At 42.0% G+C, this 25222-nt stretch overlaps 3 protein-coding genes across 3 annotated transcripts; all 3 read right to left on the reverse strand.

The window, feature by feature from the left end:
* Positions 1–994: 994 nt before the first annotated feature.
* On the reverse strand, positions 995–6944 carry LOC109634755 (neuronal acetylcholine receptor subunit alpha-9-II). Its single transcript, XM_069531505.1, has 6 exons — positions 6683–6944; positions 5671–5816; positions 4630–4784; positions 3761–3941; positions 3190–3541; positions 995–2368 (listed from the first exon to the last, which is right to left on the reverse strand). The coding sequence occupies exons 1-6, from the start codon at positions 6801–6803 to the stop codon at positions 1596–1598; spliced, it is 1728 nt and encodes a 575-aa protein (XP_069387606.1). The 5' UTR covers positions 6804–6944; the 3' UTR covers positions 995–1595.
* A 2635-nt stretch (positions 6945–9579) lies between these two features.
* Positions 9580–16529, reverse strand: ube2ka (ubiquitin-conjugating enzyme E2Ka (UBC1 homolog, yeast)). Its single transcript, XM_020084686.2, has 7 exons — positions 16150–16529; positions 15464–15557; positions 15186–15244; positions 14986–15068; positions 14414–14513; positions 10896–11024; positions 9580–10810 (listed from the first exon to the last, which is right to left on the reverse strand). The coding sequence occupies exons 1-7, from the start codon at positions 16210–16212 to the stop codon at positions 10736–10738; spliced, it is 603 nt and encodes a 200-aa protein (XP_019940245.1). The 5' UTR covers positions 16213–16529; the 3' UTR covers positions 9580–10735.
* Positions 16530–17370: 841 nt separating this feature from the next.
* Positions 17371–24819, reverse strand: klb (klotho beta). The gene is made up of 6 exons (XM_020079121.2): positions 23577–24819; positions 21811–22324; positions 21443–21711; positions 21095–21351; positions 20004–20938; positions 17371–19219 (listed from the first exon to the last, which is right to left on the reverse strand). The coding sequence occupies exons 1-6, from the start codon at positions 24333–24335 to the stop codon at positions 18798–18800; spliced, it is 3156 nt and encodes a 1051-aa protein (XP_019934680.2). The 5' UTR covers positions 24336–24819; the 3' UTR covers positions 17371–18797.
* Between the last annotated feature and the right edge of the window lie 403 nt (positions 24820–25222).

The following is a 25222-nucleotide window of genomic DNA, read 5'->3' on the forward strand; positions in this document are numbered from 1 at the left end:
AAGATGATCAAAATGACAGCAGTAAGAACTTTGTGGTGCAAAGCTACAACCCTGTGTTGCCACATGGAGCCTAAACTCTGAACTTTGGGGCAGCCGTCACCAGAATGTGGGAAATCAACGCCCTCTACTGTCAGATGAAGGTGTTGTAATGAAAGCTCTGGGAGAGACATCTGTTTTGTTTACTTTACTTTTCTGCAGGGGTCGTGATGAAAGCTGTTCAGGAAATACAGAATGGAGTGCATACCTTCACCAAGGCTCAACAGCCCCCCTGCAAATCCATATTCTAATTCACCAGATCCAGATTTTTATCTTGATACGAATTGAACTCATAAATATCAGTTCTCTAGACATGGCTGATTTTTTTTCATCAAAGAATAATTCTCTGATAAATCATTAAAATGTAACAATATTGAAAGAAGTTAAACTAAATCCTGGATATGCACCAAAATTGAATGGGTCCCTCCAAGTTTTTTGGTAACACGTCCCATAGTTCCTATGTGATCTTGCTTAAAAACAAATGCAAAGTGGAGACTGTTTCGCCCATTTACAACAAATGTAAGTGCTGCAAACTGCAAGTGTTAAAATCAGCCTTTTTTTAATGAACATATTTTAATGTTGTTGGTTCAGGAGATATTAAATCTATTTAGTTTACATCGAGTCAGTTTGATAAATCTAGAATGATTAAAATGCATCATATATGATGAAAGTTGCACTTAAGTGAAGCTCAATCACTTCTGTTAACATTGACTTTTCTTTCCTTTCGTATTATTTTTTATTCCTCCCTTTTCCTCCCACACACAAACACGTTCACTTGACTTTCCAAGTTCAAGGTATAGTGGTTTTAAGAGGAGGTGGGTGTCAGAGTGTGCACTTTGTGTTACATAATTCATGCTCCATATTACCTTACATCCACCCTGGCTGCCCTACAAACAAAGCTCGCTCATGAACTATTCACAATGTGATTTTTAAGAGAAAAAATGATTCTGCGGATCGATTTGGATTCAGAATACTTTATTAATCCCAAAAGGGCAATTCATTTCTACAGTCTATCCAATCTGACGATCACGGGCCTCTGATTTCACGGTGGTGAAGGAGTGTTTTCTCCACTGGTCATATTTTAAGTTGACAGCAGATCCCCTTCATTCAGTGGGACATATATGAAAAAGTACCTTCAAATGATGGCAATGATTGATGGGGATAAGGTTACATTCTGTCAATGGAGATGGTTTGTATTGTTCAGGTAGCGAAGTAGGCAAAATAGATGCTACAACAACAATTCAGAAAACTGAAAACAGAGATATATGAATATATTCATTGTAGGTTCTTGGCATTCCCTGCATATTCGATATAGTCTGGCACATTTTGCTTTGTTTTTTGATGAAGAGCAAAAATATAATGTTGGACTCAAAATAACTGTTTTTAAAATGATGGGTTTTAATTTTTTGTTATTATTAAGGAATGCAGGATGTGCACTGGGAAAAAAGTCAATTCAATTTATTTCCATATCACCATAATATATATATATATATAATTGTTTTATTAATAAAGATTTGTTTTTCTACATAAATCTTTTTATGAAAAATAACATTGCTTGGTCATGGTGCCTTGCCGATGATAAGGATGCTCATGAGGAAAACCATAATGAAGAAGATCCACATGAAGAATCTGTCCATCACCTTAGCGATCTTCTTCCATTCTGCCCCCTTGGCACATGTGGCCCTCTGCTCTCGGAAACAGTTGGCGATATATTCAACGTTCCGCACCAGCTTGGTGTCCACACCAGGGATGCCGCTGCCATGGCTGCAGAACACGCAGGGGCCAAAAGTTACAGTGGGGCCTTGAGGCAGAGGCTTTTTGTCTTCGGGGCAGCAGGGCACAGTCTGGTCGTCTTTACAGCAGTCTCCTGTGGGGATTCTACCATTGGAGCCATCATACTTTCCAGGTACAAAGGCAGAGAGTTTGCTCCTCTCGCTCCTCTCGTCTCTAGTGATGTGGTGCTGAGCTTTCACTCTGGGGTGGTGTTGTGGTTTCGGGGTCTGGGGCCTAGGGTATTTCTGATTCTGTCGGTCCTCTCTGTGACTGTGGCTCCCCGGTTTTCCGTTTGCATGACTGTTGGAGCTGAGGTGCTGGTGACGGATGTCATCCTGCGGCGAGTGAAAAGACGAAGAGGAAGAGGAGGTGGAGGCGGAGGCACAGTTCTCACCCACCTCGTAAACACAGAAAATCTTGGACATGTAGTCAATGATGAGGACTTTTGCCCAGTGGGGGACTGGTTTGGCCTCTGCACCACAGAAGTGTATGTTCATGATGAAGATGGTGAGAGCTGTGGAGGCTGTGACCATGGTCATTGTGGCAATATAGTACTTCCCTGTGTAACAGACAGGAGGCTTTCTGTTAGAACTTCACTGAACAACTGAGATTTCATTTTCAATCCAAGCTTGCAGCTCTTTGAAGCTTGTTCACATCATAATGACAACGCTGATGTTTAGCATGTCTAACGTTTACCAAGTTAAACATTCGCTAATTAAAATGGAACACAGATATACAGAGGCTGATGGGGATGATTTTTGATTTTATCAAGGAGGTTATATTTTTATTGTTTGTTGGTTGTATTTGTGTTTGTAAGCAAGATTACACAAAAAACCCTGAATCAATTTGCATGAACAAGGGGTGGGGCCATTGAGCCTTGACAGAGGTATGCACTGAGGGCCAGTCTAGTTTGGATTTGAATTCGGTTTGGTTAACTGGGGACTCTAAATTGTCTGAAGGTGTGAATGGTTGTTTGTCTTTGTATGTCGGCACTGCGATACACTGGCCACTCCAAGGTGTACCCAGCCTCTCGCCCTGAGTGGATGGATGGATGGATGGATGGATGGATGGATTTGGACATAAGTGCTCAACAAATTATTAATTTGACCTGATTATGATGAGATAAGGAAAGCTAATAATAACCAAAGATGATGGTGATGGAGGAAATGTCAGGAGATCATTCCGAGTACATCCCCTGAATGAATGTCGAGTCTGTGCATCAGTTCATCGCAAGATGTCAGTCTGGACACCGTCCAACCAACTGACGCTGGCATTTCTAAAGCTAAGTATCTAGCACAGTTTTCAAGCCACAATAATTATTATAAAGATCTTACAGTTACATAAAAATCAACACAGTGGTTTCGACAAACACATTCTTACCTATGAGCGGCACACTCTCTGATGGAGGCATGCTCTCGGCCACCATCAGCTGAAACACAGTGAGAGCCAAGAGAACCGTCACTCCGAGGGAAACCTTCTCCCCAGAGTCTGCGGGCAGGTAGAACCCCAGAGGAGCCAAGAAGGAGATGAGGAAGCAGGGGAGGAGGAGATTGAAGATGTAGAAGGAGGAGCGGCGCTGCAGCAGCACGGTGTACGTGATGTCCGGATATGGGTCGGAGCAGCAGCCGTACATGATGACACTCTTGGTGGCCGGCATCCCGTGGCATTCCCATTCCACGTTTTCCACAAAGTCCGACAGGTCACCGCTGTCCATGCCCATAATGATGTCTACCTGGAATTAGCACAAGGGCTGAGTGGGCGTAAAGGAGGCAATGAGATTCAAGGCAGGTGCATATGTGGCTGATGCGTTTATCTAGCCAGGTGTGTCACAGAGGTCATGGCCTCACCACCCAGACCTGAGTGAGTCTTGTGTTGTTTAAATAAATCAATCGACTGGTGGGTTTGTCCTCTGCAGAATCCCATGGTTGTGAGTGAGTGACTTTCTCTGTACCTGGTTACCGTTGTACGTCCAGGAGCCGAAAGTCAGGTTACATTCCTGGCTATCGAAGGGGAAGTAGGAGACGTCCACCACACAGGAGCTCTTGGTGATGGCGGGAGCATCCCAGGTTATCTCTCCATTGTAGCGCAGTCTCACGTTGGTGTCCATCGGCCCTGAGAAGTCATCGTCAGCTCTGGAGGAGGAGAGACTTCAGTTCGAGACAAACAATCAAAAGAGCTGGTCGTGTCTTGTCGTGTGTGCCTTTTTAGGTAAGATCCAAAATTGACTTAATGTTTTATGCTTTGTGTCATTCTTTGCTGTATGTTGTAAAGTATTAGATACATGTAAACATTAAAATACAAACCAGTCCTGCAATAAAAATGAACTTTCTGAAGGTTTTATTCAAATTACAGGCTTAAATATTATTGAGAGTTGATGCAACTCCTCCAGATATATTTAAAAAAATAAATCATAAATGTATCCTTGTCTGTAACATTGATAGCTGTGTGATAGCATCTGTGATCACGTGAGGCCATTTTTGGAAAAGTATGCATGTGAAAAAAGCATATGAATGTACCACATATTATTCTATAGATTTTTTATTTTAACCTTTTTTTAAATTATTATTACTAATTTAATTTTTGTTTAAATATATTGAAACCGCCACAGTTTTTGTAACTGTGCAGTCATGTTATTATTATAAAGATATAATTATAATCTTTAAATTATAGAGAATATTAGTGAAACACCTGAGAAATGGTAGTCTGTGAAAGTTGCTCTCCCAGGAGTGAATGTGTCTTATCCTGCCTCTTGTCTTTTAATGCAAAGACAGCTGCAATACGAAAATTGCATGTGTGCATGTGTGCGACGTACGGGCGTACTTGTTATAGAGGACGAGGTCAGGCCTCCACACCAGGCTGCTGGGGATGTGGATGACTTCCAGTCCATCGTAGTCCTCTTTGTTCCATCTCAGATAAGCATCATACCACGTCTGCCTAATCCACAGGTAGGCAATCAGCACCTGGTTCCTCTCATCCTACACACACACACACACACACACACACACACACACAAACACACACACACACACACACACACACACACACACACACACACACACACACACACACACACACACACACACACAAATGAGAAAATGCACTTGCAAATACACACACCTACCTTCAGACAATGGATGCATAGTAAAGAGATCCTTCTCATATCTCTGTTGCTCATTAACTCTCTATGAGCATTAGGGGGACAGATACGCCTCAGATTATCACTACAGCTGAAATCCAGACCTGTCCGTCAATATCAAATGGATGAGCAGAGCGACTGCAGGATGGGGGTGAATGGCGGAGGAGGCCTTGGTCTGCCAGAGCGAACTGAAGAAAGCATAACTGCTTTGGGTAATGGGACACCCCAACAAACGCACACGAACATACACACACATCATTATTCTCGCCTGGCTCTTCACTCTTGTCCTCTCCAACATGACAGACCAACAACAACAGATGACCTGGTCCCCCAGAGAAATGATAAATTCAATGGGAAAGCTGATTTTCTCTCTACGACCACACAAAGCCAATCCATGCTGCTGCTGACACAGCACTGAACCTGATCAGAAACCCAAGACGGCTAAGTAACAGTAGGTCCAGCCTGTACAGTAGGAGGTCTGCCTGAAAGGTCTGCCTGATGAAATCCCAGTTTAAATTTAACACAAGACACATCTTCCATCTCATCTCTCATTTGTGAGTATGAAGGATTCATCTGCAGAGGAACTTAGTTTTTCAGTTGAGGACAGTCCTGCACTTTATTATGAAGAAATGTCATTAATTTTGATAAGTGAAACCTTATAACAATTTACAGTTCATATAACAAGGACCTCAGAGTTTAGTGAACAGGTGAACTACATCACTCACCATGTCTTTGATCTGAGACAGGGTGATCTGTAAGGTGACGTTGAGGGCTCTGTCCGTGTCCTCCACAGGCCGCAGGGCGCTGGAGTAATTCTCCATCAGATCATTCAGAAGCTTGTGGGCGTAGTGACCCTGAGCTGAGTGAACCACTGCAGAGAGAAACATGGTCATCAGACATTTTCAAGATCATACTGTTGACTTGCAGTGTCACATACATGAAGGCTCCAAGCTCACACCATGTATTTGCTGGTTCATAACTTTAATTGTGCCTTTCAAAAAATAAAAAATAAAAACAGAAAGAAAATGTTATTATATTATGGGTTGTTACACTAGTTGAATTTAGGCAACACATGTTATACAATAACTTTTTTTTTCTATCAACATTCTCACTGATTTCTCAGAGAATCATTTATTGAGCTTGATTTTAAAAAGCAAAAAACGGACAGACCGATAACAGATGACCTGCTCCACCACAGATGATACATTCAGTGGGAAAGCCGATTTTGTCTCTTTGACCACACAAAGCCAATCCATGCTGCTGCTGACACCTGATCGGAAACCTAAGACGGCCAAGTAACAGTAGGCCCGGGCTGTACAGTAGGAGGTCTGCCTGTAATTCATACACGAGTGTGTACAAGTTGGTGCAGATATAAATACAAGTCTGGATCTCGTGAATTTAAATGTGGTTTCATGAGGGGAATGTGTGCGCTCCACTGATTGTCATTCTAGTTACTTAGTTACTTTGTAAATGCAACTTTTAAATATTTTTTAAGCCAATAATGTTATAAAATAACTTTTTTAAATTAGCTATACGTAAGGTTTGAATATATATGTGTGAATATAAATATATACACATACATATATTCTCACACACACACATATTTATATATATTATATTACTTATTTTAAACCTTGAGAAGTATGTATTTTAAACACCACACTCTTTTCCACTGATCAACATCAACACAGGCTTTTCTTCTTTTTTTTTGCAGACAAGACCTTGAGTCTGACTCACCTTCAGGAAGCAGCATTGCCAGCCACATTATTGGGATCATCCTGAGCATTTCTGAACACTTCAGAGAAGAAACGAGGAATGATTCGGACCAGAAATCCAACAGTCCTGCCCTGGATCTCATCCCCTCACACACCTACATGATGCCCGTTCAACCCCAATTGAACTCTGTAGCAGATAGCAGGGGACGTTTCATCTGGACGTGAACATGGCAGGGCCAGCTCCAGCTGCTTGGCAGGGGAGGAAGCATGTCTGCCGACTGAGACATGGAATAAAACTCTGGCTATCAAATAGCAGCAACCGACCTGGAGTAACAGGATGCCCACTAATCACCGTCTCACCTCACACTGGGCTATTCACCTGTCAGTCAAAGGCCGGCTGCCAGGCGGGCTGCATGTAAGGCCAATAACAGAAGGGTATAGGAGAGACGATGGGGACTTTACGATCAGTTACTCACTTAATCAAATCCTAACATTATAGGTATAATTGTAGTAATAAATAGTGATATCACAAGTTACAGAGTTCAACCTTAGCCAACTTGAAACCACTCAGCATGTTGAAAGTATCAAAGTTGCAAATTAACATCTGAGGATCGGGTTTTTGTTCCATATAATAATGAATTGAAGACTGTAAGGGTTGATCAAGGCCAGGCAAAGAGAAGACGGAGTTATTCAGCTATAATCAACAGTAAAGTGACATTAATTCAGATTATAACATGAAAATGCCAGGGCCTTGGAAATGTTAATATTGATCTGAGATAGTCATTTTTTTAACTTGTGACAGAAACATTATATTTTGCATTTTGGTTTGGATGTTGATATAAGGGCAGATGCAGGGGGGAAACCCCTTTCTTTAAAGCAAACGAATTAAACGTTTACTGAGCAACAGCGCCCTCTACAGGCATATGTGGTGATTAATTCTGTTGGGCTCCCTGTCCCAGTGATCAAGAGGTTTTGACATAGAAAAAAAAAACAAGCCTATCAGTCTACAACAGTCTTACTCACTGAACTGAAACACAACTGTGATGTTGGATATTACCCATGATCCCTGGCTTTTTGAACCTGCAGAACTGCTACTGTAACAAATACACCAATCTCTATTCAGACTTCTTGATATTTGAAGTTTCCTTGCTGAATATTAGGGATAAACGCTGGTTAGAATGACTTCTAATTTTTTTAACTCATATACACTTCGGCATTGCTCTGGACGTTCAGGGTGAAGAGTGGGAATGAAAGACGAGAGTTCTCCCTATTCCAAGTCAGTCAAACATCAAACTCATTTTGACGCTGCTATTTTAAGATTAAAAAAGTTGCATAGTGTAGCAAAAACTACAATCACTGTTCGGCCCTAGCGAAGGTTTGTGCTTCACTAAGTGCCATTCTTCAGGATGAGTTAGAATTCGTCACTGTGACCACGGCCATGTAAAATGTTACCGGTAATAAAAATGCTAAGAGCTCACTAGGCTCCCCAGAGAAGTTGTATACATAAGCCATTAAGAAAAAGCCCCTCCCATCCCTTAAACAAGGTCCTGCTGCCTGCAAACTCAAATACAACCTCTTTAGTAAAATCCTAGACAGCAATGAAGAAGAAAAACAAATATGATGAGAGAAAAATCAGAACTACACAGAAATTACTGTTTTATACTATAAATAATAAACACCTTAAAGCTATAAAAATGTTAATCTAAACTTATGCAAGCACACAAAAGTGAAATTCCTTTAAGAACCTTACAGTTGTGCCATTATATATATATATTAAAAGACCAGTCCTTAGTTTTTATGTGCCTGGGCATAAACATTAATTTATTATAGCATGGCAGGGAACAAACTGTAGCCAAGGAGGTGAGCTAAGGGGACATCAGTCCTATGGAAGCTTCAACACTGTAATAATGCAACAAGTTTATTTATTTTGAGTGCATTTTAATAGCACAGTGATTGTCTCAGGCACAATGCTCTTCTTTTCTCCCCCTAAATCTCATATATTCAGCTCTGTGGTACAGTCCTCTGCTCTGGGATGCTTGGAGGAGTTCCAGCTGGTGGATACACGAGAGACATATGCCAAAGGATAGAAAATGAGAGTTTGTCATTAGGGAACTTTGGTAAACCTGAGGCTGGATTGGTTGTGCAGCAGGTGCAGCGCAGCACACTCACGGATCTACACGACACGCTGTTGTTGATTAGCAGACACAAACACGTCCATGTGGCAGCTTCTCTCCTGTGAGGCTCAAGCCTGCACGCTCAGATTTCTGCCAGGGTATCCTGGAGAGATTCAGCATAACACAACATGTCACCAAGCAGGCCATCTGTTACTGTGCTCATCCTCAGTATACCTCAGCAAGGTTATCCGAACATTACGAGTAGAGGCCACATCGCTTTCTTTCAAAGCACTGAAAAAAAAAATAGTTTTCCACAACCAGGATCCTTAGGACACAGCAGTGCACCACTGTAAAAGTCCAAATTACTTATAAAGAAAGGCATATTCCAATATGAATAATCCATTCTCCAGTTCTTCTGCATGCTCATTCTTCATCTAAATTGGCTTCCTTGCTCCATTTTCACTAGCGAAATAATTCCCTGCAGGTTCAATTTCCGATGGTCTTGTAAATTTAGCGCCTTGCACTACTTTTTATTCAAATGTATGCACAGCCAAACAAGCTCATAAACAAATGCTGGATCCAGAACAACATCGTGCACTAAAGGTTCTTCGATATATCATGATGTGGCTGAAATACAACTGAGATTGACCATCAAATACTGACTGTTCTGAAGGCTGTTGCCAAGTAGTTTTTACATGTGTTGATTTGTTGTATTTCCTTGAGGTGGGGGTGGATAATCCATCTGTCAACTGTCACACAACAAAGATGCGTCTTTGAGAGGGAAACAGACAGGAAAGCGTGTGGATTTAATTTACACAGACTTTAATATCTTTATTTACAGATGAATCATTTTTGACATATTTATCTGTTGCCGTAGTTTACATGATGCAATATTTTTCAAACTCGTTTGGAACAATTTAAATCCAGACAGGTTGTGTTGCTGCTGAACATGTTTTTCTCTGTTTGTTTAGTTTTCTCTTGGTTTAAAAACAAGAATCCAAATGAATTTTTGTAGGAGGCCAAAACCAAATCATTTCTTTTTTTAAAAATTGTGGGGAAAGGGATAGGTGGTGGTGGTGGTGGGGGCTCTGGGTTCATCAGACGGCTGAAGTGGGGGAAAACGTGGCATGAATATGAGCATGTCTACACCTCAGTACCACTTTATGATCTGGTTTACAGAACAGGGAACAAGCTTCGTCCAACTGGGTCATTATGTCGTATTTCATATTTGCCTATAGGTGCGCTAGATTTACTTTACCACACATTTTTGTTGAATGTCCAAATGTTATGAGAAAAAAAATGTTATACTTCCCCCTGAATCTTCATGATCTATGCCACTTATCCTTCTGGTTCACGGGTGGAGCAGGCTCCAATCCCAGCTGACAGTGGGTGAGAGTGATGGTAGCTCTGGTACCAGTTTCAAAGTCTTGGACTCAGCTAATCCCCTGTTTAGAAAGCAAGACCAAAGTGTGTTATAATCAGGACCAGGTCCAGAAGAGCCTCCCTGAATGGCTTGACTTTCTCCTACAAAAGGTTTGCACAAATGAAAATAAAATGCACTGCATAGGCAAAGATAAGCTGCTGACAGCCGCTTCTTGGACTCAGCCAGAAAAGCCGGGAGTGGGTGGGGTCTCAAGTCTGGCATTTAATTCAAAGGGGGTGGAGATGTAGTTGGACTTTTGATTGTGGTGCTGAGTGGAATGTTGAATGGACTTAAAGAAACCAGAGATAAGAGCTCACAGAGCAACTGACTGGAGTGTGTGAGTTACAGCAGAGGTGATGAGCAGGGAGGAGGGAGGCCACACAGAAGGAGAGAGAGAGCGAGAGAGAGAGAGGGATGGAGGAGAGGGGGAATGGTGAACAAGGTGCCTTCAGACAGCTGGAATTTGGAGGAGAGAGGGTGTGTATGTGTGAAGTGGGGACGAGAGGGATCAAGAGGAACATGGGGGGGGTGTTGAGATTTAGTTACTGAGCAGTAGCTCTGTCGCTGTCTCCACATCCCAGGATTTCGACGACAACGCCACTATTACTGCTTTCTACAGAGGAAGACAAAAACTAGTCAGATTGATTCAGCAGTGCAATGCAACATAGAGAGAGAGAAGAAGGTTTAAAGATACTTACTTTATCAAAGCCCATGGCACAGAGTTTGTCTATTTTGCGTGTGTACTCCGGACTAGAGACGGGAGCTCCTGCATAGACATGAGACCACAGCCTCGCTGTCTGTTTGAACATCTCTGGGTTCTGCTTGTACTGCGTGAACAAATGATAAAAACATCAGTAGGGTTGTGGCAAAGGTTTTCTTTATTTGCAGTTTAGATCAAGATGGAGAGAGTGGTTTTCACCAGGGATGTTCATCATTAACCGTTTAACCATTCATTTTGATCAATTCATTCTATTGTGTAATCTTTTAAAATAAATCCTTGGACATTGTTATAATCTGAGCAGGTATTCTCCACTGTGGATCTCACAGAGACTGCACCAGACTGACAGCACAGCATGTTGACATTCAAAATACTAGATTGAGTAGGCCAACTGAACATATACTGTATGCAGATCACTCAGTGCGTCGCAGTTGCTTTCTACCCATCGCAGCCATAGGAAGGCATTCACTAAAAATGTTGGACCATGAACCCTCATTTTGTACCATATATGCAGCAGTGTGCACATGTAAAAATCAAACCCTTGTTAAAAGGTTTTTTTTTTTAAAGCATCAGACACTCGTCCATTATTATTTTTCAAGCGAAAATGGCAAAAGCTTCTTTTACTTTTTACGGTATAACAAACTGAATATTTTTACGTGTCATTTGAGGAAAGCATCTTGCACTCTTGGACATATATATGGATATTGCATTTTCAATATGTTGGCTTGTTGATTAAATAAATGACTGATCAGTTAATCAAGAAATAAGAATAATAAAGAACGAAAACACTCTTCTCTACAGTTATTCAGTGTTCTGAAACTATATAACATGTAAAAGTATGGGGTATATGCTACTGCTTTGAATATCCCTCAATATATACATGACTGGGAGCAGAAGAGTGGAGCAATTATGGTCCATCTATAAGGTCCTGTATATGTGGCTCAACAGCAGGTTGCAATTAAAATAATTCTCTGCAAGATTTTAAGGCTGCTCAGCTCGCCGGAGCCAGAAGAAGTGGCAGCGCTGCAATCACTTCAGCCCTGCACCCGCCAGCTTTGTATAGTTGGAATGTAATGCAGGTGTAGATTTCTCATCATCATTAAATATTAGTACTTAGACTATCTACATAAAACAAATGATTTACAGCTTCATATTCAGTTTTGGACTCCTCACACTATATTTCAAATGCCCATTATCTAATACAGTAATGTACTAAATATTATTAATGCCAAACATTCAAGCAGCATTTCTACTGCAGCTTCAAGAAAATGTAAGATATTCTAAAGCAGCTGAACAGCAGTTTGCTCAGACTACAGGAACTTTCAAATCCTGACTGATTCTGAAATCATGTTGCATCACCCACTCGAGGAGAGTCAGATATTCTTCTCTCTGATCTCAAACATGCTAGCACACACTATGAGATTTAAAAATAATGGCACATCACACACTGCAGGTTGTTATTAAGATTATCACTCCACAGGCAGTGATATATCATCTCAGGTCACCTCGTAAAAATCATCTCATGAAGAAGAAGGTGCAAACGACAACTTGCTCCATTTGTGATAATGATGTGCAGTGTAATAAAACGAAAGTTAAAAAAACGCGACTCCAGTTTGAACATGGTACAGGAGCTGTGTCAACAACGCCTGTCTAATCTTCAGTAAGAACCGGTGGTGAGATTTTAATTGTCAGTTTATGTGTCAACAGTTATCTTTCCTCCAACAACAGTAGCTTGTTTCGCCGTAGCTTTTTTAAACACTCAGCTCGTCTCTCTCATTGGTTCCACTGCTAAAGTATTGATGGATCATCCCAATTTTAAATCCTGAATATCAAACATATTTGATAATTATTGGGGTGATGACTCTGCAGGCAGTTTGAGAGGTCAAACTATGAATCAGGGATAATTCAGCCCAACATTCCTGTAGGGTGAGTCCTACTTTAGGTTTCTACTCCATACTGGACCTCTGACCAAATGTCTAACATTCAGTATTGAAATCTGGGTTTAAAAACATTAATGTCGCTTAAAAAAAACAAATTCTATACAATGCTTTTCTTATTTTATTCATTTGTGCATGTTTCATTGGAATATAGGCTGGTAAGTGACAGATGTCTGTTGCTCTACACAGGATTGGTGATTGTATGTAGGAGTTATGGTTTCAGTAAAAATCTTTTTAATAAGAAGAGCAGATAATGGGCAAACATGTCACTGCCTATATTTGATATTTCACAGCAGTTTGGCACTGGAATGAATAGTGATTAATACGTCACTGTGTGCAGCACAAAAATGAACAAAGCATCAATTCACACTGTGTGAAAGCTAAAGGAAACAATCCAGGGCCATTGAACTGAAGGAAACTGAATAAAACAAATTAACTTGACATAAACATTTAGATCAGTGGTGCATTCCACAAGGGCAAAACCTGGGAGGTGTCAGAAATGTATCTTGTTAACAGAATAATCATTTTGTGACACTACCTGCCCCGCTCTCCCCAGTGATGTTATGTTAAGAAGAAAGAGCCTGAGGGTGTAACTATTAAATATGATATCTTCAAGAACTCCTCCATATTTTACTGAGCTAATGTCATATTTATATTCATAGTTAAGGCTTTGAAATGTATAAAGTGTAGTACATGTGTACAGTAGATGATAGGATCTGCAAAGACGTTGGGGAAAACACACCACACAATAAAAGGGATGCTGCAGTGTGGTCATTTTCTCACTGGGTAATAAACTCATGACTACATCACTGATTACATTGAAAGCTTTACAAGAAAAGAGTGTGTTAGATTTCGCTAAAGGCAGCTTTACTCTTCTGCTGCTCTTGGAGTTGTGTCGAGTGTTTAATTACCCAGACTAAGGTTAACCCTAACCCACAGTAAAGATCTGTCAAATGTTTACAAAGTGGTTTCATTGAGGAGCACAGAGCTCTCTGCACCAATGTCTCTAACTGAATCCTTCTCTCTCTAAAACGTTAAGCTGTCTGTTGGTGAGCCTTGTCGGAGGTCAACTCTCCTCTCATCTGGTGATAAGACTTTGTTACTCTGTGATGTGACTCTGCAGAGGTGACCCTTTAGAACTGCAGCATTAGACTGAGTATTGATAACAAAAAAAAATTATAACAAAAAAACAAAAAGGTTTTGTTTCTAGATAGAAATGGCTGGTGGGCAAGTTGCGTAATCGGTATGTTTCGAAACACGATGTAACACCAGAAACGCAGACTACCACAGCAACTCTAACCAGTACATTACAATTAAAGGACAGCTCTCTAAAAGCTAAAGCAATGAGGTATTGTATATGTTTACAGTTATAATGAGTCGGGAAACCTCTTCATTAATCTGAATCATCCATCTCCAACTGACGCCTTTACAACCAGAAAACTAATGAGCATTCTGTTTATACAGGCTACTGCATTAATGGGATAATACAATATTAGTAATCTATTATGTCATGACTTAATACTACATACAAAAGTCAAATCTTAAATGCATGCACACCCACCTGATTGGCTACTACTGCGTCCTGTGGGTCATCTGGTTCTGCAGCTGCCAATAAGGCTTGTAGTGACAAGAGAACTGTCCTCAGAGTCATAGCTGCTGCCCTACAAAGGACATACAGTACAATAGAGTACATGTCACTGTTCAGTACAATGACAATACAAGGTGATCTCCGCTCACTGCCTCTGACTCCAAATATTCAACATGATTGTTGAAAAAACTAGTTCAGGTTCACTGATCTGTGTACCCAAATACTTGGAACACTATACATTAAACTTCAGGCACATTAGGCTCATTCACTTTTTTAACTCTGTTGTGCCCCTATTATTTATTGTATCAATACATTACAATAAGTGGGAGCTCGGTTCAATTCATATTGGAGCTACATCATTCTCAAGCTTTAGTTGTTGACAAAAGGCTTGTGTTCTCCAGCTGTTACAGGGCACTGATTTACGAGTAACTTGGATACGACTTACGGACTTCGGTAGGAAAAATACTGTCTGACGTGACAAGAGAAGCATTTCACGATGGATGTATGTGTGATGAAGAATGTAAAGAATGCTGGCACACACTCACCACTGGTCTTTGAGAATGTCCAGACATATTGCACCTGTGACCGAGCTGATGTTTGGATGCCAGATATTTGTGATAAACCGCACCTGAGAGATGACATGAGAGCGTGACGGAGAAAAACATTACTATCAGCACATTTCCAAAGCTAGCGTACACAAAGAAAGAGATTACAATCAGCAACAACAACAGCAAAGAATTCCTACCTTGGGTGGATTGAATGGATACGTCTCTGGAATTTTAATTTCTAGTTGATATCTACCCCCTGGAAGAAATGGCAGGTATCACTGTTGTTTAAGAATCATGACAAGACTGCTTCAAGCTTGCAATAAACAACATTATGACTATTTTAGATACATAACTATGGATTAAACAACCTCTACACATAGTAGGCGAGGCCCTCAAAAACAGACAGGTTGTCAGTATAGCATTGTGCAACCATGCATACAGGTGAGCTAGCAGTGTGTCTGAATGAGCCCCTCACCTTCATATGGTGTGTCAGGTGGTCCTGCTATCTCCCCTTTGAGTTCTGTGAAGTTCTCATCCACCAGATCCACCTTTATCTGGTTTTTGCTCGTCTGGGAGAAAAGGGTGAAGAGACGTTTAACTTCCGCGGACAGGAGTTAGCCTAGCTCCCTGTCAAAACTTCAAACCTGCCTTGGCAGCACAAGTTAACCCCCCACACCCCCTCGACGCAACATCGTCCAAAGTGGACCCCAACTTGTTGCACGCATCTTCAACTTTAACACGTCGCAGGCGTGAGGATGGAGGTTGTCAACACCGGGAGGACACATGTGAGGGCGCACACCTTCAGCGCTACAGGCGGACCACACCAAACTATCTTAGCTAGGGCTAACACAGCTAGCTCGGTGGACACACAAGGATGGCATGGTGAGCTAGCCCCGCACTTAGCGACACGAATTCGAGGCTTTGCTTGAATTTCGACACCTGCCCAAGTGCTTTCGAGCAGCGGTGGCTTTGTATTTTATCTGTAATCCACCGCAGAGGCACGTCGGCGGCTCGCTGTTTGTGTAGCCGTGTCGGACACAGTTAGCTAAAGCTAGCCGCGGCTCGGCGCTTAGCAAGCTGACAGCTGAGCCAGCGACGCGTCACTCGCACTCGGCTCGTTGTCACGGAGAGAAACGGGGGAAAACAACAGCTTCTTCTCACCTCTTCGCTTTTGAGGACCTCCTTGAATTCCCGTTTTATCCTCTGAACCGCGATGTTGGCCATGGTTCCCCCTGCGCTCCCGTCCCGGTTGGGGCCTCGCCGCCGTCCGACCTGACTGAAACGTTAGCTGGCGTCTCTTGCCCACCGGAGCGCTGCACTTTTTTTGGGGGGGGTGGGGGGGGGGACACAACCTGGACAATAACAGCTGAGAGGAGGTAAACCGTCTGTGGCGTCAGTCCAGGTGATCGACGGGAGGTTACAGCCGCTTCCAACAGCTCAACGCGGATCTGTCATCTGAAATGTGTAACAACACAATGGTTGGAGCTGCTGGAAACATTTTAATACCAAACTGCATGCAGTCTGGATGAGAGGGGTCATGTGATCTGTATTGCCATCCTGAGCGCCTCCTGCCATTGGCTGCTCGCTTCGTGATGAATAATGGATTGTTAGAATATTAATAAGAAGAAGAAGAAGAATCATTATTATTATCATCATCATCCCAGTTATATTTTTATGTAAAAAAAAAAAAGAATTGTACTTATTGCACATGTCTGTACTGCCGGAACAAAAGAATTTCCCCTCAGGGATGAATAAAGTATGTCTATCTATCTATCTATTTATCTATCTAATAAGAATTAAATATTTGATGTCCATAAGGATGCTACATAAAAACTAGATTCTAGATCACTTATCCACAGTAGTGGGATGTAACTAAGTACATTTACTGTACTTAAGCACATTTTTCATGTACTTCTACTGTACTTAAAGGGATAGTTAAAGTGCATTTCACTAATTATCTACTCACCACTATGCCGATGGAGGGTGCTTAAAGTGTTTGAGTCCACAAAACACTTTTGGGAGTTTTAAAACAGCGTTGCAGGCAATTCCAATACAACTTAAGGAAATGTGACCACTTCTTCAAACGTAAAAAACCAAAAGAGAAATAACGCCTCCATACTGCTCCTGTGGTGTCAAACAAGTGTCCGTCGACGCGGCTCCAGAGGAGGATAACAGAGAACATTCAGGCTAAAAACATGGTGTAAATGACCTGGGTGAATTATCCCCACTCTTTCTGCACTTCACATATCAGTTCATATCTTCTACTGTATTTTTTTACAATGGATTTTGTTAGTAAGATTGTTTTATATACATTTCATTATAATAATATACAGAAGTAATCAATAACGAGTTAGATAGTGAAACTCATACAATGGGTTTGAAGGTTTGAAAGAGGCCACCACTGAGACTCAGCCATTCATTTATTTAAAATGACAATGCAAGAGTTTTCAGTAATATCATCTACAGCATAATTTATTAATATGGTATTAATAAAGTATTTGTTTAGTATATTAATAAAGGTAGTTGGTAGTACTCTTGTATCTTGTAACAACAATCACAATATAATAGATGTTTTATATATATAAACATTGCTTATGCATTGTACAAGCATGGTGAGGTGGTTTTAAACTTAATTTCTTTAATTGTTTGACTTCAGATTTATAAAATGTTTTATTGTTAAGCAAATATTTGTTCTTTTCAGGAACAAAAATCCAAGTTTATAAAGTTGAAAGAAATATGATTGTGGCATTTATTGGGATTATTATGGATACTGACTGAGTTTTTGTGTTGGTAACATTTTTGGCCACATTTGTCCAGCCCTATGATTTTCTTTGGTCAGAAATGCCTTGCATGGAAATTGAGGGGGGTCTAAAGTAGGTTCTCAGTATGCAGCTTTTTTGTCTGATGATTGGAGCTAAATCAGTGCGTCTGTCTCTCATACAAATCTAAGATGGAATTTATTTATGAAGACAGATATGGAAACTGATTAATTTAAAAGAAAATACTTTTAAGTGAGCAGAAAATCCCCAGTGAAGCACACCACAACTGAAGAACAGTTCAAGAGACTTGAGATAATTATTCAAGGGTGCATCCAAATGTGTTGCCACACTCATGACATCTTTTAAAACGCAAATGTGTCCCCAACTTTTGTAGCCATGATGCTTCATCTTTGGAAACAAGAGCATTTCATGTACTTTTGGTATTCTTCTACTTCTGTTAAGAAAGGACAGACTTGCATTTTACAGGAAAAAAGCAACACTAGGGGGCATCATTGTGCCATGGAAATAGACACTATTTGCTGTGGGGCCACATCACTTCTGATAGAATGGCGTGGACACTATGTTGTCTTTCTTACAAAATGAATACAATACGTGATTAAATCTGGGTTTAACTAATTTTATATGATGTCAAATACAATATTAAAGTCACATTTAGTCTGACATATACAATATAATCTTCACATACTACCTTTTTTACAATATTAAAATATTAGAATCATTGACATCGGCATATTTTCTCCACCCAGTGAAGGTCAAAAATAGGGTCAATATTTGTGAAAAGTAATTCTTCTGAACTATACAGCTCACATAATGGCTGTTTCCATCCCAGGGTCTCTTAATACATAAATAAATGAACTTATACAATTCCCCTAACTCATTGCCCTCCATTTAATAACTCATTATTACAGCAAAATGGATGAAGACAGTGATTGTGGGTAAACTGATCACACAAATATTAATGGCACAATAACAGATCATAGGTCTTCTCTGTCAGTGAGTTGCACACAGTTTGTACAAAGTCCACCTCTTCTACCGTTTGCACTTAACAACAGGCGGACATGAGCATACAGGAACTCCTTCCCTCCTCCTCCTGTGCATCCTCCTCCCTCTAGCCCTCGTTTGGTTTCTCTTGGCGACGATGACAAAGATGAAGAGCGCTGCCAACATCACAGCTGTTATCAGGAGGCAGCCTCCGAAAACCAACATGGTTTTGTTCTTGAGCATCCATGCACACACAGAGCACTGTTCATGCAGCTCGCTGAACCTGCAGGTGGGAGCAGTGTCGTCCTCTGGGAAACCGCTGTGAGTGATGATTTCTCTGTAGACGGCGACAGAGGCCTTGGCTTTGGATTGGTGTTGGGTCGAAGTGAAAAGGCCGAACTGTGGGACGTGTCGATCTTGCAGTTTCCACATGTAGAAGCCCTGCAGGTTGACCCCATCTAACTGCCGAGCTGCAGAGAAAGTGATAAGGATTAGAATCATTCCTCTACTTTCTCCTCGTCTTCAATGAGTAACCCAAATAAGTTGTTTTCAATCAGATCTTATGAAAACATGCACAACGGTTAACCTATGAGAAAACAAGACAAGTTTGTGCAAGAGAGCCATAAAGGGCAAAGTATGAACTCAACATTGATACGCGTTGCTGCTGAACAGTGTTTTTCTTCCTTCTCTGTTTTTATGGTATTTATGGTTCCTCATCAAGTTTGAGTTTTATTATAGAAAGCAATGTGGCCATAAAATCCCTTATGCCAGTGGAGCTGTATCTATGTCTCCTGAATGCTGCAAATCTCCATTTTGTTCCCTTCACCAAAGAGGTTATGTTTTTATTTTTATCCCTTTGTTAGTTTGTTTGGGAGCAAAATTCCACAAAAACAACTGAATGGATTCATATGAAAATTGGTGAAAAGATGTGAATTGGATCAGAGAAGAATTTATTGTATTTTGGTGCAGATCCAGATCTAGTTCTTTTCAACTTTACCATTGCAAAATTGAGCTTTTTTTGAACATTTTCAATATTTTGCCAGAGAATAATTTGTACATTTAGGGAACTGATATCTATGAGTGTTTGTACTTTGGTTCAGTTTGACTAAATTTAAAGGGATTGTTGGCCTTTGGCCGAGGTATGTGCTCTACTGACAGCCATTTTAGTGAAACATGATTTAACTACACATTCTGGATCAGACAACAATAACATGACATATTGGAAGACGGGTAGAGATGAAATCCATGTCCCACCTTTGAGACCCTCTTGCAGGTAGCTCCTGAGGTAGTGTTGCCGAAGTTTGTCCTCTACGGGAGCCTGATCATCAACCCCACTGGCTGTCACAATGATCGGTAGAGCGCTTCCATATCTGTGGCTCACCCAGTTCAGGATACTCCTCAGGCCCCAGGGTACGAGAGCCTGCCCCAGACTGGATGAAGGCCAGGTGGGATCAGAGAGGGTCAGACAGTCATGATCAGGGGGTTGTTTTTTCTGCTGAGAACTGGCCTGTGCATGAGGATAGGGGGACACCAAACGGGTGGTAAAATGGTTCAGTGCGATAAAATTCAAAGCCCCTCTTAGCTCCTCCTTCTCCAAGTCAGTAAAACTAGGTAGAGGAGATCCAGGGAGGCCCATCACTCGAGCTCTCTCCTCCAGGTATGCCTTCATTTCTCGTGGGTACTCGCCTTCGTTATGCTTCTTCTCATTTCTTGTTCCCAGCAACGGGTCTAAGAAGCGACCGAGTTCAAACAACAGGAATCTCTGTGCTGCTGCCGTATGCGAGTCCAGGAAAGGGTTGGCTGGTTCAGCCCAGTCCGCATGTAGTGCGAGTGATACCATTCCTCTCTGTGCTTTGTATTGTCCCCTCTCATATGACCTCCATGCTTTCGCATGAGCCAGAAGAAGATTGTGAGCTGCTCGATGTTTCTCTTTCCCATCAGAATAAAGATCTATGAGTCTGTTCGGCTCATTGATGGTGATCCAGTATCGAACCCAGGACCCCAGCTGCTGGTAGCACAGAGCTGCATATTTCTGAAAAGCTTCTACTGTGCTGTAGTTGAGCCAACCCCCAGAGGCATGGATTGGAACTGGCAAGCCAAGATTTGGAGCTCTGTGTGTAGGGTAGTAGAGGATCACCACAGCCTCCAGGTTTAGCTTCTTGAGCTCGGTCAGGACACAGCGGTAGTACCTTTCAGATGTAATAACAATGTGAAACAAAATCTACAATTAAAGACTGACTCAAATAACAGACATTGGGATTCATCTTTAAATCCCTATTAGTGCTGGATGTTGGGGTGACCGACACTGTGACAGATCATGTTACGTGCATGTATTTATTATCTACCTCAAAGCCTCAGAGTTCACCTCAGAGAGGTCTCCATGGGGTAAAATCAGAGACCAGTTTAGGGCGAAGCGGTAGTGAGATGCCCCAGTGGATGCGAACAAGCGAAGGTGACCATGGATCGCCAAATAGTCAGTGCACTGGGCTGGTCTAATGCTGAGCTTCACCCCTGGGACGGGACGCAATGATCCATCTCCCGTCACATTCCAGCTGTACAGATGTGGGTCAGTAAACTGTGGTGAGAAAGGGTTGAAGTGGACCTGCCACAACAAAAAAGAAATAAGAATAGTAAAGTGAATGGAGCCATTATTTAGGATTTTCTTCCGCAAAATCACTCTCTTGTCTTCTCACCTGTAAAGTGGAGTCAGCAATACCCCAGTGAAAGTCACAAGGGAAGCGACCCTTGACCTCTTTGGAGGTTTCACCTATGAGGAAGCCGTTGTCAGCGACAACACGTCTGTAGTACAGAGCAGAGGTCTTGGGGTTCCTGGTTGGGTTTGATTGGCTGAAGTCAATGTAAAAAAGGCCTCTTCTGACAGTGTAGCCATAATTCCACTCAAATCCATCCACCAATGACCAGGCGACGTAGCCAAACACCTGCACACCATCGAACTTAATCGCTGTAACAGAAAAGACAATTATAATAGAAAAAAAGGTGTTTAACATATTTGTTTTATGATTTCATTAAATTATTTTGATCATTCCAGTTCTTCTCTTACCTTGCAGGACCTGGTTGATAAAATTCTTCATCAGATAAATGGCCACTGTGTCCTCCTTTCCCACCCCTGCTTCAGAGAACCAGCCTCCCTCAGCCACCAACACCCTCGGGTCCCCATACTCCAGCTTTATCCAGCTCAACATGCGCCTCAGGTCTGGGGTGACAGTTTGCCCATACTGGACCAGGGTCCGGCCCAGACGGAGATTGTAAGGCCCGAAGGACAGAGCAAAAAAGTCGGCTGTTTTCTGCACCCAGAGCTTCTCCTCAGGGGTGAACGTGGGCAGGAGGGCCCCGTGCTTGGTCCTGAAAGATACAGGATAGTCCCCGTCTCCAAAGATGGGGTTGGCAAACCAGCCGAGCACAGCCTCTATTGACTCCTGGCACAGCTTAACATTGGCAGCTGTGGCCTGGCCTCTCTGAGGTTCGATCCAATGGGATCCCAGAACAATGGATATTTTACCCTTCTGAGTTGGGCGGAAGTGGGTGTTGTAGGTGTGCCATGCTTTGGCGTGTGCCTGGAAATTACAGTAGACATGTTATGATGCACTGCAATCTACAACAAAATCACTATTATACAATAGTACATTTTAACTGACAACATGGTAATAAGAATACTGTTGGCTGAATTATTTAGTTGCTTCAGCTTGAGAGTACTGGTATTGTTCATGCTGACTCATCATGGTTTATAGTCATTTCTTAAAGATGTTTTTGGGGTATTCTGCTTTTTTTTTTTATTCAAGCAGAGAGAATGGGGGAGGAGGACATGCACGAAAGGTGCAGGTTCAGAACCGAACCCACAGTTGCTGCAGGAGGACTCAAGCCTCCATATGCTCGCTAGCTGACACCCAAGCTTTTAGTAATTTTAAGAGTAATACCTGTGCTTCTGTTATGATGAAAAGTGCTTTGAAAAAGACCAATGAAGCTTTTTAAACACTTCAGAATTTTAAAAAGTGCACAAACGCATCAAAGGCTGCACAATCTTCAATCTTCTAAATTGAATAATTTGGGAAAAAACCCAAATCTGGATCCAGCACAGTATCATTTAAGCTCTGCAAATGATTTATTCTTGAATACACCTATTGTCACTTTGGATAAAGAGTCATCAAAATGATATGTAATGTAATGTATTCCTCTTGCAAGAACTGACCTAACTTTTTACCTTCATTCTTGAGATGTCATGCAAACCAACAGCTTCAACAAACAAGTGGAAGTAACAGAGTAATTATGAAAACAAATCTATTGGACTCAGACGATTATCAAAAGCTATCTCCTGTGCTCCACTCTCGGCTGCATAATCACAAGTGATTATTAATGAAGCATATCTCCATGACTTCCTGTCACACGCCGCTTCTCACCAGCACAGACGTGCTGATGTGGTGGACTTTGTCCCCAATGAATCTTTGAGTATCCTGTTTACTGATCACAAAACTGTTAAAACGAAATATGACCAGCTGATTTTTTTTAAAGTTGTATTAGAGGTAAGCATTGAGGCTTTGCACCAGTAACAATGTATGTTACAATGCAATACATTTTGTCCTTATTGATTAAAGTCTATTGCTTGAACAAGATATAAGAGCAATGGTTCAGTCTGCTTTTGACTCAATGTCTTATGACCTCAAAATCATTTGGATGATGCAAATATTCAATGTCATAAACTGATAAAAGTTGCACAAGTTCAAAGTTTGCAGACGGCCTGCATTATGAGATAACTCTTCTTAAACAGCCCAGCAGCAGAACAGGCTCCTCATCTGAGCCTGTCTAACTCACCCTGATCAGGTTGTGGGCCACAATAAGTGAAGCAGAGGGACCCCCTGTCTCTCCAGGAGCATGCACACCTGTCCCGTACCCCTGCACAGCCACCAGGTACGGGTTGTGCATTGTGAGCCAGTACCTAACACGACTCCCAAACGTGTGGAAGCAAAAAGCAGCATATTCCTCAAACAGTCCCACCAGTGTGTCGTTCCTCCAGCCTCCATATTGCTCCTGCAGGGCCTGTGGCAGGTCCCAGTGATGCAGAGTGATGACAGGCTCGATTTTCTTCTTCAGGAGCCTTTCTATGAGGCGGCTGTAATGCTCCACAGCGGCCATGTTGGGCTGGCTCCTGGCGTTTCCATCAGTAAACAACCTGGGCCACGAGAGAGAGAAGGAGTACGATCTCACACCCAGCAACTCCAGAGCCTTGACATCTTCTTCCCAGTGAGCGTAGCCATCACTGGCCACACTGGGAGCCTCGGTTGCCAAATCACCACTGACAGAAGAGTGGGTGAAATGGTCCCAAATGGAGGCACCCTTCCCCTCCTGGTCCCAGGCTCCTTCTGTCTGGAAGGCAGACGTCCCTGAGCCCCAGAGGAATCCTGAGGGGAAGGTGTCATGAATGAAAGACTGGGTTTTGATGGGGTCCAGGTTGGGCAGCTGCCAAATCTTCTTGCCCTCTCCAGGAGAACAGGCGGCCTTGTTCCAGCCACACACCCACAGCAGGGCGCACAGTGAGAGCCACTGAAGTGTGGGAGGAGGATGGTCCAGCATGCTGAGGGAGTCCACCTTGTTTCAGAGTTCCACTTGAAGGAGATAACTGGTGACATCTAGAGCAGCTGCTCTGTTCAAAAATCCTCCTGTGATTGACAGAAGATCCATAGTGGCGGCGAAGGAAGGGAGAGGAATGATCACAGCGAGGAGAGAGGGACAAGTGAGGCTCTGAGGTGCTGCAGTGTCCATCTGACAACCTGGTCACACTTCCTTATCTCTCCCTCAGCCCCTCCCTACCACATCATGTTCACACATACAGTGGCTGACTCACAAGACACACACAAGCTCTTACTACTACACCTCTGAGTGGGTTTCAGGGGAATTACTTCCACCTGTAATTCACCCCAAAAATCCCTCGATTATATCATCAAATCAAAATAATCTTTAAAGAGAGGAATCACACTTGTGAAGACACACACACACACACACACACACACACACACACACACACACACACACACACTCTCTCTCTATCTCTAAATATGCTGTTGATTGCTGTAACGAAGGCTCTTGAGTCAATAATTACCTTGTACTCTGATCTTAGCCCTATAACAGAAGGAGTTCACATTTCGGTCCTTTTCCCACGAACACATACAGATTTCTTTCTGCCCGCATTTCATTCGAGGGATACCTTTTTTTAAATACAACTTCACGTTCACACTTGTATTGAGCACTTACCTACACCAAGGCCCAGAAGTCCCTGTATGAAACCACATTTAAATTCACTAGATACAGATTTTAATTTGGTTCTGCACCAAATCGTGCACTCTCGTAAATATCAATCTCCTAAATATGTGTGTTTTTATTCTCTGAGAAATCAACCAATAATTGAATGCTAAATGTTGAAAAACAGATCTGGTTCTTTCCTGACATATACCACATCAGTC

This window comes from Paralichthys olivaceus, chromosome 9, assembly GCF_024713975.1.
Source record: "Paralichthys olivaceus isolate ysfri-2021 chromosome 9, ASM2471397v2, whole genome shotgun sequence".
NCBI classification, from domain to species: domain Eukaryota; kingdom Metazoa; phylum Chordata; class Actinopteri; order Pleuronectiformes; family Paralichthyidae; genus Paralichthys; species Paralichthys olivaceus.